General features: G+C 32.1%; 2 protein-coding genes across 7 annotated transcripts; both read left to right on the top strand.

Moving 5' to 3' along the window:
* Positions 1-671: 671 nt before the first annotated feature.
* On the top strand, positions 672-1,920 carry LOC116012867 (UPF0496 protein 3-like). Its single transcript, XM_031252544.1, has 2 exons — positions 672-895; positions 1,040-1,920. Exons 1-2 carry the CDS (start codon positions 856-858, stop codon positions 1,918-1,920), a joined length of 921 nt encoding a protein of 306 aa, XP_031108404.1. The 5' UTR covers positions 672-855.
* Positions 1,921-5,424: 3,504 nt separating this feature from the next.
* On the top strand, positions 5,425-14,858 carry LOC116024858 (sterol 3-beta-glucosyltransferase UGT80B1-like). 6 transcript variants are annotated; one of them, XM_031265889.1, is made up of 16 exons: positions 5,425-5,690; positions 5,791-6,551; positions 7,508-7,656; positions 7,986-8,228; positions 8,607-8,718; positions 9,086-9,256; positions 10,173-10,236; positions 10,756-10,813; positions 10,906-11,083; positions 11,241-11,371; positions 11,628-11,730; positions 11,847-11,923; positions 12,095-12,142; positions 12,286-12,435; positions 12,534-12,710; positions 14,517-14,858. In XM_031265889.1, the coding sequence occupies exons 2-16, from the start codon at positions 6,149-6,151 to the stop codon at positions 14,568-14,570; spliced, it is 2,118 nt and encodes a 705-aa protein (XP_031121749.1). In that variant the 5' UTR covers positions 5,425-5,690; positions 5,791-6,148; the 3' UTR covers positions 14,571-14,858. The 6 variants fall into 6 exon arrangements, with proteins under 6 accessions (XP_031121749.1, XP_031121733.1, XP_031121740.1 ...); XM_031265873.1 differs by lacking the exon at positions 14,517-14,858 and having other exon boundaries at positions 5,427-5,690; positions 12,534-13,052; XM_031265880.1 differs by lacking the exon at positions 14,517-14,858 and having other exon boundaries at positions 5,427-5,621; positions 12,534-13,052.
* The last annotated feature ends 1,959 nt before the right edge of the window (positions 14,859-16,817 follow it).

The raw sequence follows: 16,817 nt of genomic DNA on the forward strand, positions 1-16,817 counted from the left end.
CGAACAAAATCAAGCTAGCAATTATATATATGTGCTTTCTGAGTTAAGCATGTATTGTGACCTTAATTTGTTGGTAAAGGATCACATTAAAGCGAGGTAAACACTCGTAAGTTAGTTGCCAATAACTAATTAGCTCAAACTAAAAAGATTAATTGATCGGTTCAAATTAAGAAGATCAATAAACGATTTCAACTATGTGAGCATAAATATAATATATGTAGTCCAACTATCAGCTTAGGCTTTTAGTTGAAATGGAGCACATGCTTTAATTTGGTATCATAGCCATGAAAAAGGAGGTCATGGGTTTGAATCTCCATGCTTTAATTAACTATTCCTGAGGGATCAAACTTATTAAATTAATTATTTGATCAACTTAGTTGGTATGCTTACTGCCCATTAGGCTTAATTATTGTGAAACATATTCGGCAAGTTTATATCTAATATAACTACCTAAAATCCATGTCAGATGATAAACCATGAATGTATAGTAGTGATGTCATTCTAAATTTGCAGAGGATAACGTAAGACACAATCCCTTAAAAACTAGCTATCATTTGCATATTGCGGCTTCAAAACTCAAAAGGGGGCTTATCACCGTTTTAGCTGCCAACTTTGGAAATTTGCGGCCCTCATTAGCCATTAGTCATTATATATATACAAACCCCTGCATGATTTTTGTAGGAAATAAACTCCATTTTCCTCGGCAGTCACCATTATCACGTACACTATCATTACATTCCTAGCTTTCATGAAAGCAACCCATCGTGGTTGGTGCATGCTAGAATACTAATATCCCTATTCGCCGTCAAACTTCAATAAACTATTCCTTAATTTTCCAAGAATTAATAATCCAAGATGTGGGCGCTGTTCAGAGGTGCAAAGACAATCCAAACAGGTTCCACAATACAATAATATTCTTGTTTCTTGATTTTTTTTGAATACAACTGAATGTATTACATTGTAGTATCTCTTCATCTATACTTTCTAAACCTGTTGAATATATATATAGTAATGATTTATTTATTTGTACGTGTTGCAGATGAGAACCAAAGTGGAGATAATGGTAGAAGCTTCAATGTGAATGAGGAGTATCTGTGTGCATTCAGAACAAAATCCTATTCTGATTTCTTCTTGAAAGCTCAAGAATTAGTTAAAGAGCCGCCGTCTCACGCGTTCGCTGAGATCCTTCTCGAGCCTGGGCAAGAAACTATAACAGCCATTCTTGATTCCTCAAAATTTCCTGATCTTAAACCCCTTCTCTCCAAATTCTTCGAAATCAGCGCCGAGGCTTCCAAATTCTGCACCACCCTTCTGGGAACCATCAATCATCTTCAATCTCACTTTAACTTCATCCAACAAGCCCTCGACGATGACCGCGCCGTTTCAGAGCTCCGTATTATTCTTGACAACCCATTTTCCGACCTGGAGAAACAAATTAGCTTCACGCGAATTCGCGACGAGTATTCAACCATGTTGCTACGCTTGAAATCCAAGAGGAAAACCGTGGTGAGGAAGATGGGGCCGGCGGTTTTGAGCATACCGTTAAAACCGTTGAAGAAACTGACAAACATGCGGTTCCTGAAACGTGGGATTTTAAGGATAGGTGAACAACTTGATGTTGCAGCCAAGGGGACTTACATTGTGAATACAGATTTGGAGACGATAAGTAGACTCGTATGGCGGCTTCAGGATGAGATGGAACATAACAAGGCAATCATAAAGTTGTGTTTGGATAAAAAGGAGGACAGGTTTTCTGTTAAAGTAGTAGTGTTGATGAAGGAGATGAAGAAGAACAGTGTTGGGCTGGGAAAACAAGTGGAGGAACTTCAACAACATCTTTACTTGTGCCTTGTCACTATTAATCGCCTTCGGGCTTTGCTCATCAATCAAATTGCAAAATCTAATTCTTTCAATCTTTAATTTTAAAAAAAAATCTCTACATGTATAATTTTCTTTTCTTTTATATAAGAAATACAATATTTGATATCATATCGCTAATAATTAATATTGATTTTTTTCTTTGTCTTTTTTATAGGATCAGTTTGTAATTCACCATATTATTATCTCAACACAATTGATCTTTTACTAAAATCATATTAACGTTGTCTAGCATGTTCAACCAATCATGATTAAAAGGGAGAATTAATGTATGATCGTATTAAATTTAATTTATAATATTTGAATTTATTTATTTTTAAATAAAAAGTCTGCAACTATCAAATTTACAAAGCTTGCATATTTTGCGACGAGCTGCCAAAGAATCACAAAAAAAGAAAAGTAGCTTAAGTTACATATAGTCGACCGTTTTAAACCAATAAGATCAATAGACTACTCCCAAGGAGGAGTCAAACTAAAAGTCTTATGATTACCAAGCCAACAGTCATCATTTTGTCTGTGTTGCCCATATTCATAATGATTCTTAACTACCAATCCACATGCATAGGCTTAATAATTGATCAATCCAACATAATTAGTTAACAATAGTATGATACGTACGGAGTATACATTATTATTTTTTGAAACAGTACGGAGTATTATTTAGTTATATTATTATAGAAAAAATATTAATCGAGCCCAAAGTGGTTAATATATGCTAGCTCATAATTAAGTCGTGTGTGTAATGAAGGCGCAACAATAAAAAGTTGTTACATTACACATGAACAAAAGTGAAAGTAATTCTCATTTTTATATCTCATTTTTAATTTTTACAAACACTAATTCTTCCGAATATAATTTACATCTCCGTTTTTGTATGGGAGAGCTAATTACCATTTTAAAGAGCGCGCTTGAACCAGTTTTCAAGCACAAATTATATTATAAGCATGATCGGTTCATTAATTGCATTCTTAACATTATGCTGTTGTCAACTAAGATACACCAAGATTTTTAAGGATGATATTTTTATATTTTAGACAAACTTTAATTTTACATTTGAAAATTCATTAAATTACTTTTTTTTTTTTTTAAAAATTACTTTTTTTTTCATATTAATTAAAGTTTGAGTTTTCTTTTAAAGATTTGTGTTTCAAAATTTTAATTGAATTTTTTTTTTTTGAAAGATTTAATATGGAGTACCCTTTACAAATAGATGGTTGAAATTTTAATAAATGAAGGAAGACACGGATGTCACCATAGATCAAGGAGTATGCCAGTTAGATCCACACTCCATCACCTAAGTATCAAGTATCTACAGAGTATGGGCATGGCCAAATTCACTTAATTTATGCTTAATTATGTGTATATGCTCATATAAAATAAATGCTCTGACTCTAAGATTTAAAAATTTTATATTCGTCAATTTTTTTTAAAAGGAAAAGTAAATGCTAGTTATTGCACATTTTTTCCTTCAAAAATAATATATTTGTTTCACTTAATCAAAATTTATATGTTATAAGCAAATCTCTTAACAGTTACGAAGTACATGATTTCAATATCACATGATTATAATTTTACATACACCTTTTGATCTGTGTATATATACCTAATATACGTAATAAATGACTCTGTATTAAATAAAATTATTAGAAATAAAATATTTAATGAAATATTTTTTTTAATGAAAATCCTTACTTGTATAGTTGTATATGTTGATAAAGTTTTCCTTGTTAATATAATCAAACAATTAATTTCCCTTCAATCTCCGTAGTCACGTTATTGCACTAAGGGGAAACCGTTTGTGGGATCCAACAATTCAAGATAAGAAATTAACTGTTTAAAAAAAAAGAGAGAAGAAATTAATTAATTATTTTTTTTGAAATATTAATTAATTAATTAATTAACAATAAATAAAAAGTTTTAGTTGGAGTACGGACTTAGGTGGGTGGGGGGTCCAATCCAGCAAGTCCAAAGAGAAAAAAGACCATAATTTCACCAACTTATAATACAACGAAGGGAAAATAAATTATTTGATATTTTGGCCACTGGCAATTTGCCAAACACCACCTTTTTATTGAATGTTCATTACCAACTGCCCACCTTTTGTTATTATTGTGTGAGATGCGAATTCAATTTCACTTTTCATCCAAAATTAAATAAATTCCATCATGTACCAACTGCCAACTAAACCGTTTGCTGTAATCACCAAAATACCCCCTTTTAAAAAAATATTGTGTATCTTAATTATTATATAAATAAGAGCACATGATGATGTTCAACACAAATGCGAAATCAATGCCATTAAGTTTCCCATCAGTCAAAGTTTAAATAATAATATTATAATGTAGTACTACTTACTATTTTTTCGATTTGCAGTTGTGTACCATAAGCATGCAACATGTGTGCCTATGATTATTATTACACTATTTTCTAAAAATGTAATTTATCTTAAATAACAATATAACCTAATTTTTCTACCAAAAAATATATATATAACCTAATTTTGTAGCTAGTTTGTGATAACATTTGAAAACAAAATTGCAATGTTGTGCCAAAGACTTTGTGGTCTAGTGGCGCCTGGTTTACACTTTCACATGGAAGAGAATAAGTTTGAACTTCAATGGAGGCGACTGTTGACTCTTTGTGCTTCAGTGTAGGTTGAAAAAGTAAAAAATTACAATCTTGTTTTAAGATTTTTTTAGCACCTCCAATTTCAGTATTATTAGTTTTTGACTTTCTATAATATTGTACTCATGTATTCAGAGTTGTTGTATTTCATCTTTATTTATTTGAAAAAAATATATAGATATATTAAAGTATAATTTTTTTGGTGACATTATGTAGTAAGTCAAAATAAAAACTCTTGCTATATCATAAATATAAAAAATATAGAATAAAACATGAGTTTAGATAAATTGTAAACCCTTTAATTGATGGAATAATATACTGGAATATTAAGGATAGTTATACTTCTACTCTAATCCCCACCCCCCAAAAGAAAAAAGATTTTAACTTTAATTTGTACTTCTTAGCCTATTATATTTTGTTATTAAATTAAGTTTCTCCTTAATTTATGTCATTGTAATATTATATTTTGAAAAGGGTAGCACACAAGTTATAGCACAATTTTTATATTAAAATTTGTACTATATTTTATTTAATTAATATGTATTAATAAATACATACTACAAATTTTTATCAATACTCACTCTATTGAGCACATTGTATAAGATACTCATAGTGTGATTTATTTCTTTTAAGTGATTTACTGACTACTATGCATAAATAAAATTTATGCTTACACTTTAAGTAGTAATTACGGATTTCTTTCGTCATACAAAAAATAAATTCTGAGTACAAAGAATTGCGTAAATGATTAATAATATATGATACGGATTACGGAGTAATATAAAATTCGATGTACTTTATTTATTTATTTATTAAAGAATGTTAAAAATGAAGGGGAAAAAGAAATCAAAGAATTTGTCACTGTAGTGAGTTGTCACTTGCTTAGTCAAGAAACTTAACGACGCTGCTTTCTTGAATAAATATCATCGGAATCAATCAATAATGTTGTTCATTCTACTGTCAAGGTTGCTGAATTTATGACTACTGATTCACTTTCCCAACTAATACTGCAGCTTCATGTGCCACGCCAAACTTCCCAAGCTTCCCTCCAACGAGGGTCTTTCTTTTAGGGCTTTTTACAAACACATAAACGCCAAGTGTTCTCTCCTGGGACTTGGGTTGTATTTTCGTATAAAAATTAGTCTTTCTTGAGTGCATTTATTGACTGTGCCACTGATTAGCATTTGGTGTGTATGGAGTGCATTTATTGCGTTATATGAGTTCGTGAAGATTTCTGTATTTGAAGTGTGTTTCAGATAAACTGATTGGGTTCGTTTGCGTTTGCAGAGGTGATGGAGCGGTCTATTAGCGTGTTTTGCTGATTGATTGGTGGGTAAAGTACTAAAGTTCGAGTGTTTTCGAATTTTCTTCACGTTTTGGCGTTTCAGAATTTGCTGTAACAAACGGTCTAAGCACGAATTACTGGTAGTTTTCTGTGTTTCTGTTCTGATATATATAGATATTGATGATGTGCAGAGTTGTTTTTTGGTGGGATTTGGAGTTTTAGTTCATCTGAGTTTTCAGGTTGGGTTGGATTTAATTCTTGATTGAATTTCACAGCTTGGCTGCTAGGAGGTTGTTAGTAAAGGGTTTTGAGTTTCTGCTGTGGTCAGTTTTTATTGTTCCATGGTTCATTAGATTAACTATGCATAGTAACAGTAACGGTAGAATGTCAATAAATTTAAAAGAAGATGGTGTTGAGACCGATAAGGTGAAGAAGATCAACGGCCAGATTCATGTAGCTGACATATTGGTTCAAGATGCAGAAGATAAGTTATTTGGTAAATTTATCAATGGGGTGGATGAGCAGAGTCCATTAAATTGGGTTAGTAAGTCTGCTGATGAACAGTTTGACGGCAATTTTTGGGATGAATTTGATGATAAAACAAGTTCGTTGGACACTAAGTCTTCTGATGAGCAGTCTGATGCATGCTCCTCTACTCCTGAAGCACATTATGATAGAGCAAATTCATTGCCATTTTCATCGAGTATAAATATTTTACCATCACCAGATTTGAGTTTGAGCACACCACCTCAAGCCGGAGGAGGTTTGCACATCACATGTTTTCTTTAATCCTTGCATATTTTTGTTTGCCTGATGCCATTATGATGATTTGAATTTTGAAAGCTTAGATACAAGCTTGAAACATGCTTATATGCTTGATTGATCTTACCTCAAATTTAACTACCTACTATCACACAATGTTTTATGTTGTAGGTTAGACTCAAGGTTACTAACTTCTCACAGTAGCTAGAGACTTGCTTTATAAGTATGAAGTATTGAAAAAAATAGGCTTTAGATGGGAGTTTTACTTATATATACTTGTGACTCTGAAACATTTTGGAATTTACTGATTGGTAAAATCAATATATTTTGCAGTTTTACTAGTTTATCATCAAATTCATCCCAAGATTTAATTGATGAATTGCAAGTAAAAGTGTTGTAGTAGATAGCTTATGAATTATCACATAATTAACCTGAATAGTAAACTAAATTACAGAAGGTTTTTGATATTTTGAAATGTACAATTTTTGTTATATTTTATACATGGAAAAGGTAGTACTAGAAAAACAGTTAGTTCTTTGGTTGACCAACCAGTATGAACTACTACAGTGTGTAGTATGTGGTAAGTGACAACTTAAGAGGCAGGGGCTAAAATTCAAGCTCATCCAAAGGAGAAGAAGTTCTTTGTTAACTTTATGCTTCCATGCTAATGCTAGGATAGAGCCTAAGTGCAAACTTTCTTTGCTGCTGTCCACAAAAATTGTAACCTTATTCTAGACAAATGCAGGTGCCTGGAATTTTTTCCTTCAATAATGTTTCTAAAAGGATTTCCCTATCTATTCTTTGTTTCATCTCTTCACTATTTGGTCTTGGAGTTTTATTGGAGTAGAACTCTCTGCTGGCATTTTAGAGGATCTCTTGGTCTTTGAATTCTATTACTAAAAGGTTTCATCATTCACAATTTCTGCCTTAATCTTGAGTTTTCTTTTTCCCTTGAAGGTTTGCGACATTGTGTCACAGCGCCTGTGTCCAGAAATAGAAGTTTCATCCTTGAGGAAGAGGAAATTGAATTTTCAAGATCTATGTTTGAGAAAAGGAACAAACCAAGGCATGATCTAAGATTGGATAGACTTTCTGAGCATGATAAGGTATAATTTCATTCCTAATGTGCTATCATTAGGCAATTGAAAGCATTTCAAATATTCTTTCCAAATGTGCAAATTTGAAACTTTGATGCGGCTGAATAATCACTAGTCATTTGATAGCTCTCAGAGTGCACTCCTATAACAAAGTACCTTTTGATATTTGATAGTGATACTTCCATCTGAAATATAGTTATCCATTTTGTATTATCTTCTTAGGAACATAGGAATTTCTCACTCTCACTATGTCTCTCTTTGAAATGATGTTTAGGTTTATTGTTGTCCATCACTTAATTGGTGTTTAGTTAATTTGTCTCATCTTTTCCATTTTTCAGCAAAAGCTCATTGTAGAGTTAGTAAGGATCCAGAATGATGGGACAGTGGAGGTTGATCTAACTAAAAATGCACCTGTAGCTTCTGAGTTGTTGGAGCTTCAAACAGTTGAAGACTCACTTCCAAATGTTGATCGTATTGTCACTGACTTTAATAAGTCAGTTCCTAAACTGCAAATTGCCATGCTTGTAGTGGGAACAAGAGGAGATGTTCAACCATTCCTAGCTATGGCCAAGAAACTTCAGGCATGTTTTCTTAAGTTTTTTATTCTCTCCATCCACAGAAGAACTGTCAGGTAGGAAATTTAGGCGAAAACATTTAAATGCATAATTTATTTCTTTCAATCTTGCTGATTTCCAAAAAATATTAAATGTATAATTTGTTTCTTCCAATTTAAAAGGTATTTGGTGACGTAACTATTATTATTATTATTGATTTATTTTACATTACAGTTTTTTGATATCCAAAATAATGAGTATGGCGTTTTTCACGGACAATGAGAGTACTCTTTTACTATGATTTTATGATAGTCTATTATATTTCTTAAGATTGTTTGTCTCATGTTGGGTCATCTGCACTCCTTGCTTTCATTTTTATTTACCTCCTCTGATGTTTGTTAACAGGAGTTTGGTCATCGTGTTAGGCTTGCAACTCATATCAACTTCCGTGATTTTGTGAAATCAGCAGGCGTTGAATTCTATCCTTTGGGTGGTGACCCCCGGGTTTTATCAGAATGTAAGAGCTCCTTGACATACATGTATTTTATTTTATGTGTGTTTAAGTTAGTGTCTAAAGTGGTTGTGATCCTTATTTCAATTACCCAATTTCTAATTTGTCAGTCTGTTGTAAAGCATGAAAATGCAACTATTGTATTTTGTAGTTGAGATTTTAATTTTAAAACAGACAAAAGTCATGGTTATTAAACCCAAAGGTGCAATCTGGAAAGTCCCTCGCCAAATTTTTTAGCCACTGCCTACAATCTTGTCTTTTTATTACTTAAATACTTAACTATTAGTTCAAGTTCCTTGCTCATTTTAATCTAAATACAGAAATACAGATACATTCTGCTTGCGACTGATTCTGGTCTTCAATGAAATTGTAGATATGGCCAGGAACAAAGGACTCGTTCCATCAGCACCTGGAGAGATTTCAGTTCAAAGAAAACAGTTAAAGGCCATTATCCAGTCACTTCTTCCAGCTTGTACAGAACCAGATATAGAAACGGGACAGCCTTTCAGGGTTCAAGCAATTATTGCAAATCCTCCTGCATATGGTACTAACTCATGCTCACTTTAGTTCCTCAGCTTCTTTACATTCTAGTTGATTTTAATCGTCAAATATTCACTGCTGTGCTCGGGAATCTGTGGTGTACTTACTAATAAATCACTATTTAGCAAAGAGTGACATCTATGATGTGCAAGGGCTTTTGATACAGGGAAACTGTGAGTGGTTTTTTCTTGTAATGGATTGAGTAATGATAGTATGCCTAATAAGTTGAGTGTAACCATTTTTCTGCATGGGTACTTATGCCTATTTTTGTTAGTTCAGTATTTGCATTCAAATCCAATCTGGGTGTAAAAAATTGAGTGACAGTGAAGATAGCAGCTTCTCTAGCACAAGTCCTTTGCATCAGAACCCTTCCCAGGAACTCTTTGAAAAGAGTTAACTTTTCTTTAGAATATATTGAATGTCATTTTAGATGAAAAACTGCTTTATCTGCTGTTAATATTTTGGACTAGAAGTTCTTCCATGAGATACATAATGTAGTAGGAAGGGGGGTGGTTAAAATGGATGAAGCACTTCTAACACTTCATTAGAAATTCTTGCACATGATTTCATTAAAGTGTGCTTGTTAGGCAGATTTGTGACAAGATTTAGCACCGAAGGTAAGTGGTAATATAAACCAATATTTTTAATTCTCACATGAATATACTTAAGTTACATTACTCCTTAGAAAGATGTACTTGTTTATTTTTGTTTGGTTATTAATTAACTCTTCTCAGAACTTTCTTCGTTCATAAGCATTGTTGAGCATATTACATGGCTGTGAAGAGGTCAATCTTGACCTCATGCCGTCTTCTTGACTTTTCATGCTGTGCCGTAGATACATTAAAAAAGTTAAGTTTTTGTTATTTAGTTCTATGTCTGCAAATGTTGGCTCATTATGTTTTCTTGCCATTATCTGACAGGACACGCACATGTCGCTGAAGCTCTTGAAGTACCTATCCATATCTTCTTCACTATGCCCTGGACGTGAGTCTTCTTTTTCCTTCTTCATATCTAGATTTGTGTTGCATATATAAAATACCTACCAGCCCATTTCATGGATTGCCAACAAACCATTTTAAAGTTTATGTCTACACCCAAGTTGTGATTTAATAGTATTCAGCATTTGATTAACTGTTTTCTGAAAGATGTCATTGAAGAGTATTAGGTAGTAGTGTTTGGAGTTGGGGGAAACAAAAAGATGCTTTGTGCGTGCAATTTCACTGAGTATTTTAAATGCCACATCTTCATGACACTTTTGAGCAGAACTGGCTCATCTTCATGACACTTTTGACCAGATAATTCTAGGCCCCAAGGTAGCAAGGTGTAATGTGTATAGGAATCCTTTAGCATGCCCTCGGGGAATGGGGTGAGAGGGGACATAGTGTGTTTCACTAGCCTTCAACCCTATATTTAATTATTTATCATGTGGATCATTTCATTTATTTTCTCTGCCTTGAACTTAACTCTTTAAGATGATGCCTTACATGTTTCTTTAATAGGCAGGCCAACATCTGAATTTCCTCATCCATTGGCTCGCGTACCTCAGAGTGCTGGATACTGGGTAAAATTCCAGTCTTCTGAAAAAAAAAAATGTTTATGAGTTCTCTAAATTCTGCTATAGTTTGTTGTCTAACATTTCACTGCTTAATCCAGCTTTCTTATATACTAGTGGACTTGCTGATATGGTGGGGTATAAGAAGTTACATCAATGACTTCCGGAAAAAGAAGCTGAATCTTCCTCCAATTGCGTATTTCAGTACATACCATGGATCAATATCTCACCTACCTACTGGCTATATATGGAGCCCACATGTTGTGCCAAAGCCACGAGGTATGCATGATCCTGTAGGTGTAGAAATTCAGAGACACTGCTTGCACACGAGTGTTTCAGTCTTTGTTTTTTTGAGGGTGTTGTTACTGTTTCTCTTAACATAACAATAAAGCTTGTCAATTGATATTATGATATAATTTATTGGAAAAATGTGCAGATTGGGGCCCTCTCGTTGATGTTGTTGGTTATTGTTTTCTAAACCTTGGATCAAATTACCAGCCTCCCGATGCATTTGCTCAGTGGATCCAAAGTGGACCAAAGCCTATTTATATAGGTTTTGGAAGCATGGTACGCACATGATCTTTTATTCTTTAAGTTTCAATTACTGGTCTAAATATACTTCTTGCTCTCCTTTTTGTTCAATTTGCATCGTTTTTCTTCATCTTGTTTGGGCTTAGTTGGGTGTGATATATAGCAACATCATTTCTGCTCAACCTCTTTAATATATGGTTACAAATCTTAGTTGAAGCAAGAACGTGATTTACTTTATCCATTGATATTAACGGGGGTTTGCACGAAGCTGATAACTATTTATTGTTTTAAGCCTCTTGAAGATTCCAAGAAAACTACAGAAATCATTTTGGAAGCACTTAAAAGTACTGGACAAAGAGGAATTATTGACCGTGGTTGGGGAGGTCTTGGTAATTGTAAGTCAGTTCTCTCTGTAATTATTGATCCTTGTAATGCTGCTTTTCTTTTAAAGCTTTGGCTTTATTGTCTGTACACTCTTATTTAGTTGGGAAATGATATTTTTGTCGTGTAGGCCCCGGTATTCCTGAAACTGTTTACCTTATTTCGGATTGCCCTCACGATTGGCTCTTTCCTCAATGCTCAGCTGTGGTGAGTTCATCTTTTTCACCTTAATTTCCCAGCCTTATCATATTGTCATGCTTTAATTTTGTTTTCTTTCTTTTCTGTGCAATTGAGTAGGGGAATAGGAAGTATATTCGGGGAATAGATTCTATGATGACAGAAATTTAATGTTTTAATATTCTTGTTACTTGCTAACAGATTCATCATGGTGGTGCTGGAACCACAGCTACGGGATTACGAGCTGGTGTAATGTTCTCTTTTCTTTTAAATATAATAATAAAGAAACAAAATACCATATGTATATGTATGATATATAAATTGCCATTTTGCTACATCTCATGCTTGAAAATTTGAATGCCATTAATGAATTTATCCAACGCTAAATGCAGTGTCCAACGACTATAGTCCCATTCTTCGGTGATCAATATTTCTGGGGGGACAGAGTTCATCAAAAAGGGCTAGGACCTCCTCCAATTCCCATATCACAGCTCAGCATTGAAAACCTTTCCGACGCCATAAAGTTTATGCTACAGCCAGAGGTAACTTCGTTTGCAGTTTTCTATGTGCTGCGTCGATGTCTTTGTCCATCTCAGTGTCATAACATTGTCCCGTTTTCAAATGAAATTGGTCCGTCCAGGTGAAATCCCAAGCAATGGAACTAGCAACGTTAATAGAAAATGAAGACGGAGTTACAGGTGCAGTCGATGCCTTTCACCGCCATTTGCCTCCAGAACTACCGCTGCCAACTGCAACTTTTGAGGAAGACGATGATCGGCCAACTTTTTTGCAGTGGCTATTTATACGGATCGGGAAGATATGCTCTCTGCCTTGTGAGTCGCAAGTCTTAGGTACAAGGAACACACCATAGCATATTTTGTGTAGGTTTTTATATTATATTATATTAATTTATTTATTGTTTGCCTGTGTTTTTAGTATAGCATTCGTTTTATCCATAATAATAATGATATTAGTTTGTTCATATGGGGCTTGTAATCGGGTATAGTCAGTCCATCACACCATGCACGCAGGAAAGAAGAAAATAGAGCCATTTCTCGTATGTGTTTTGATACTCCAATGTTGTCTAAACGCTACATATCGTGTAATGGACAAGTGATGATATTGAGAATGTATGTAAACGTTTTGGCTTGAAGTACAATATTTTTGGTCACTTTTTTTTTTTTTAGGTGACGGCGGAGACTCGCAATCACTACTCGAAAGTGTGCATGAGATAAATCTCGACTTGTAATTTTAGCTGACAAAGGACCACATTGAGTAAACCAGTCTATGTTGTCCATAGTTGACTGACTTAAACAAAAAAAGTCAAAAGGTTACTCCCGTTGAGAGTTTTTGAATTTGTAACCTTGATTATTAGTCAACAGTCTGATCAACTTGATTGGCGTTATCCTATTTTTTGTTACTCTTTTTGTAGAATCTATGGCTATGTTTGGCAAACCCAGCTGAAAAGGTAGCTGAAAACTTAAAAGCTATAAGCTCGAAGTTGAAATCTGAAAAGCTGTTAAGCTAGCTGTTATGCTTAAAAGTGTTTGGTAAAATTAACTTTTTGATAAGTTGATAAATGTAAAAAGACTAAAAAGGACATCTTCATACAATTTAAATAATTTTAAATTTAAATAGGTTTGTTTATATATTAAAATATAAAATAATGAAATCAATATATTTAAATAAAATATAAAGTAAGAACATATATTTGAAAATATATAAAGTAAAAAAAAATGTTTATAATTCATAAGATTAATTCATACAAAAATTAATGTTTAAACACAAATGTCAAACTGAAATTACCAAACATAATGAAAAGAAAATGTCAAAAGGATTTTAATTGAGAGTGATAAAGGATGTCATCTATTTAAAATAATAAGGATAAAGATGGAAAAAAGTTAAAAAGCTACTAGCTTATTTTTGAAAAACTACCCCAAGTAGCGTTTCAAAATAAGCTATAATTTTAAGCTACAAGCTTATTTTGATAACATTACCAAACAGAGCTTATAGCTTATTAGCAGCTTAAAATAAGCTATAAGCTCCTAAATAAGCTCTGCCAACCAGAGCCTATGGCTATGTTTGGCAAACCTAGCTGAAATGGTAGCTGAAAGCTGAAAAGTAGCTGAAAGCTGAAAAGCTATAAGCTCGAAGCTGAAATCTGAAGAGCTGTTAAACTAGCTGTTATGCTTAAAAGTGTTTGGTAAAATTAGCTTTTTGATAAGTTAATTAATGTAAAAAGACTAAAAAGGGCATTTTCATAAAAGTTAAATAATTTTAAATTTAAATAAGTTTGTTTACATATTAAAATATAAAATAATGAAATCAATATAATTTAATAAAATATAAAGTAAGAACATATATTTGAAAATATATAAAGTAAAACAAGATGTTTATAATTTATAAAATTAGTTCATACAAAAATTATTGTTCAAACACAAATATCAAATTAAAATTACAACGAAACATATTGAAGAAAAAATGCCAAAAGAGTTTTAATTGGGAGGGATAAATGATGTCATTTATATAAAATAATAAGGACAAAGATGGAAAAAAGTTAAAAAGCTACTAGCTTATTTTTGAAAANACTTTTTTGCAGTGGCTATTTATACGGATCGGGAAGATATGCTCTCTGCCTTGTGAGTCGCAAGTCTTAGGTACAAGGAACACACCATAGCATATTTTGTGTAGGTTTTTATATTATATTATATTAATTTATTTATTGTTTGCCTGTGTTTTTAGTATAGCATTCGTTTTATCCATAATAATAATGATATTAGTTTGTTCATATGGGGCTTGTAATCGGGTATAGTCAGTCCATCACACCATGCACGCAGGAAAGAAGAAAATAGAGCCATTTCTCGTATGTGTTTTGATACTCCAATGTTGTCTAAACGCTACATATCGTGTAATGGACAAGTGATGATATTGAGAATGTATGTAAACGTTTTGGCTTGAAGTACAATATTTTTGGTCACTTTTTTTTTTTTTAGGTGACGGCGGAGACTCGCAATCACTACTCGAAAGTGTGCATGAGATAAATCTCGACTTGTAATTTTAGCTGACAAAGGACCACATTGAGTAAACCAGTCTATGTTGTCCATAGTTGACTGACTTAAACAAAAAAAGTCAAAAGGTTACTCCCGTTGAGAGTTTTTGAATTTGTAACCTTGATTATTAGTCAACAGTCTGATCAACTTGATTGGCGTTATCCTATTTTTTGTTACTCTTTTTGTAGAATCTATGGCTATGTTTGGCAAACCCAGCTGAAAAGGTAGCTGAAAACTTAAAAGCTATAAGCTCGAAGTTGAAATCTGAAAAGCTGTTAAGCTAGCTGTTATGCTTAAAAGTGTTTGGTAAAATTAACTTTTTGATAAGTTGATAAATGTAAAAAGACTAAAAAGGACATCTTCATACAATTTAAATAATTTTAAATTTAAATAGGTTTGTTTATATATTAAAATATAAAATAATGAAATCAATATATTTAAATAAAATATAAAGTAAGAACATATATTTGAAAATATATAAAGTAAAAAAAAATGTTTATAATTCATAAGATTAATTCATACAAAAATTAATGTTTAAACACAAATGTCAAACTGAAATTACCAAACATAATGAAAAGAAAATGTCAAAAGGATTTTAATTGAGAGTGATAAAGGATGTCATCTATTTAAAATAATAAGGATAAAGATGGAAAAAAGTTAAAAAGCTACTAGCTTATTTTTGAAAAACTACCCCAAGTAGCGTTTCAAAATAAGCTATAATTTTAAGCTACAAGCTTATTTTGATAACATTACCAAACAGAGCTTATAGCTTATTAGCAGCTTAAAATAAGCTATAAGCTCCTAAATAAGCTCTGCCAACCAGAGCCTATGGCTATGTTTGGCAAACCTAGCTGAAATGGTAGCTGAAAGCTGAAAAGTAGCTGAAAGCTGAAAAGCTATAAGCTCGAAGCTGAAATCTGAAGAGCTGTTAAACTAGCTGTTATGCTTAAAAGTGTTTGGTAAAATTAGCTTTTTGATAAGTTAATTAATGTAAAAAGACTAAAAAGGGCATTTTCATAAAAGTTAAATAATTTTAAATTTAAATAAGTTTGTTTACATATTAAAATATAAAATAATGAAATCAATATAATTTAATAAAATATAAAGTAAGAACATATATTTGAAAATATATAAAGTAAAACAAGATGTTTATAATTTATAAAATTAGTTCATACAAAAATTATTGTTCAAACACAAATATCAAATTAAAATTACAACGAAACATATTGAAGAAAAAATGCCAAAAGAGTTTTAATTGGGAGGGATAAATGATGTCATTTATATAAAATAATAAGGACAAAGATGGAAAAAAGTTAAAAAGCTACTAGCGTAGTTTTGAAAAACTACCCCAAGTAGCGTTTCAAAATAAGCTCTTATTTTAATCTATTAGCTTATTTTGAGAACATTACCAAACAAAGCTTATAGCTTATTAGTAGCTTAAAATAAGCTATAAGCTCCTAAATAAGCTCTGCCAAACAGAGCCTATGGCTATGTTTGGCAACCCTAGCTGAAATGGTAGCTGAAAGCTGAAAAGCTATAAGCTCTTTTTTTTTTTTTTTTTGAAAACATGAAAAAAAAAAACACGAAAACCTATAAGCTAGTAGCTGAAATCTATAGAGTTGTTAAGATAGTTGTTATGCTTAAAAGTGTTTGGTAAAATTAACTTTTTGATAAGTTTATAAATATAAAAAGACTAAAAATGATATCTTCATAAAATTTAAATAGTTTTAAATTTAAATACGTTTGTTTACATATTAAAATATAAAATAATGAAGCCAATATATTTTAGTAAAACAAAATATTTATACTTCATAAAATTAGTTCATACAAAAGTTAATGTTCAAACACACAAATTTCAAATCGAAATTAAAACT

The sequence above is a fragment of the Ipomoea triloba genome, chromosome 1, assembly GCF_003576645.1.
Source record: "Ipomoea triloba cultivar NCNSP0323 chromosome 1, ASM357664v1".
Taxonomy (NCBI): Eukaryota; Viridiplantae; Streptophyta; class Magnoliopsida; order Solanales; family Convolvulaceae; genus Ipomoea; species Ipomoea triloba.